Genomic DNA, 858 nt, shown 5'->3' on the forward strand with positions numbered 1-858 from the left:
GAATATGTGACAGATCCTTTTCGCGTGTGTTCTTACTTTCTATCATAAGTTTTTATTTCTATAGATCCACAGTTTGGTGTACATTTGTTCAATAAATACAGTAAAGAAATATTGAAGCAAAAGTCTCATTGCATAGGCACAAATGTTTCTGAAGATAGAACTAATGAAAATAGACAGTTTGATAATTATGATGATAGTGAAAATAATGAAAATATTGGTACGTATAACACTATAGATAATGTATTGTAATATATTTTATAATAAAAAATTTTGTTAGGTGCTTCGAGGCATCATTGGTCTACAGAGCAAACGAAATTACTACTATTTCTATTTCGTCAATTAAGCAAAGAAAATATGATACACAACCGTCTTTGGAATGAAATATCAGCGGGAATGAAAGAGAAAGGTTATGCTCTTACTGCATCACAATGTAGTACAAAAATAGACAGTTTAAAAAAAGCTTATAAGAAATGTTGTGATCATAATCGCCAAACTGGAAACACACCAAAAAAAATTGAACATTATGATGTAAATATATGTATTATACAATAGATATATATAATAATTGTTATATTATTGTCATTTTCATTTATTTCATTACATCTTTATTGTTTAGATTTTATGTGAAATATTCGCTAAAACACCATGGATGCAGCCTTTGTCTACTGTTGGATCCAGCAAGCCTCTTGGGCAACATTTAGATGAGGAATCATCGTCTTCAGGTTAATAACGTTTTTCTTCATTTAACAAAAATTTTGAATAACTTACATTTTATACAAATATAACAAACTTTTCAGGAAGTTCAAAACGTGGCAGCATCAATAAGGACGACTATATGACACAATTTTTGCAATTAAA

At 28.8% G+C, this 858-nt stretch overlaps 1 protein-coding gene across 1 annotated transcript; it reads left to right on the plus strand.

Annotated features, from left to right (window-relative positions):
* Positions 1-64: 64 nt before the first annotated feature.
* Positions 65-849, plus strand: LOC108771436 (trihelix transcription factor GT-4-like; the record flags this gene model as incomplete). The annotated part of the gene is made up of 4 exons (XM_018536770.1): positions 65-217; positions 278-528; positions 617-722; positions 798-849. Coding segments are annotated over 4 exons (562 nt in total), but the record flags the coding sequence as incomplete, so codon positions are not given.
* Between the last annotated feature and the right edge of the window lie 9 nt (positions 850-858).

The sequence above is a fragment of the Cyphomyrmex costatus genome, unplaced genomic scaffold, assembly GCF_001594065.2.
Source record: "Cyphomyrmex costatus isolate MS0001 unplaced genomic scaffold, Ccosl1.0 C2252547, whole genome shotgun sequence".
NCBI lineage: Eukaryota > Metazoa > Arthropoda > Insecta > Hymenoptera > Formicidae > Cyphomyrmex > Cyphomyrmex costatus.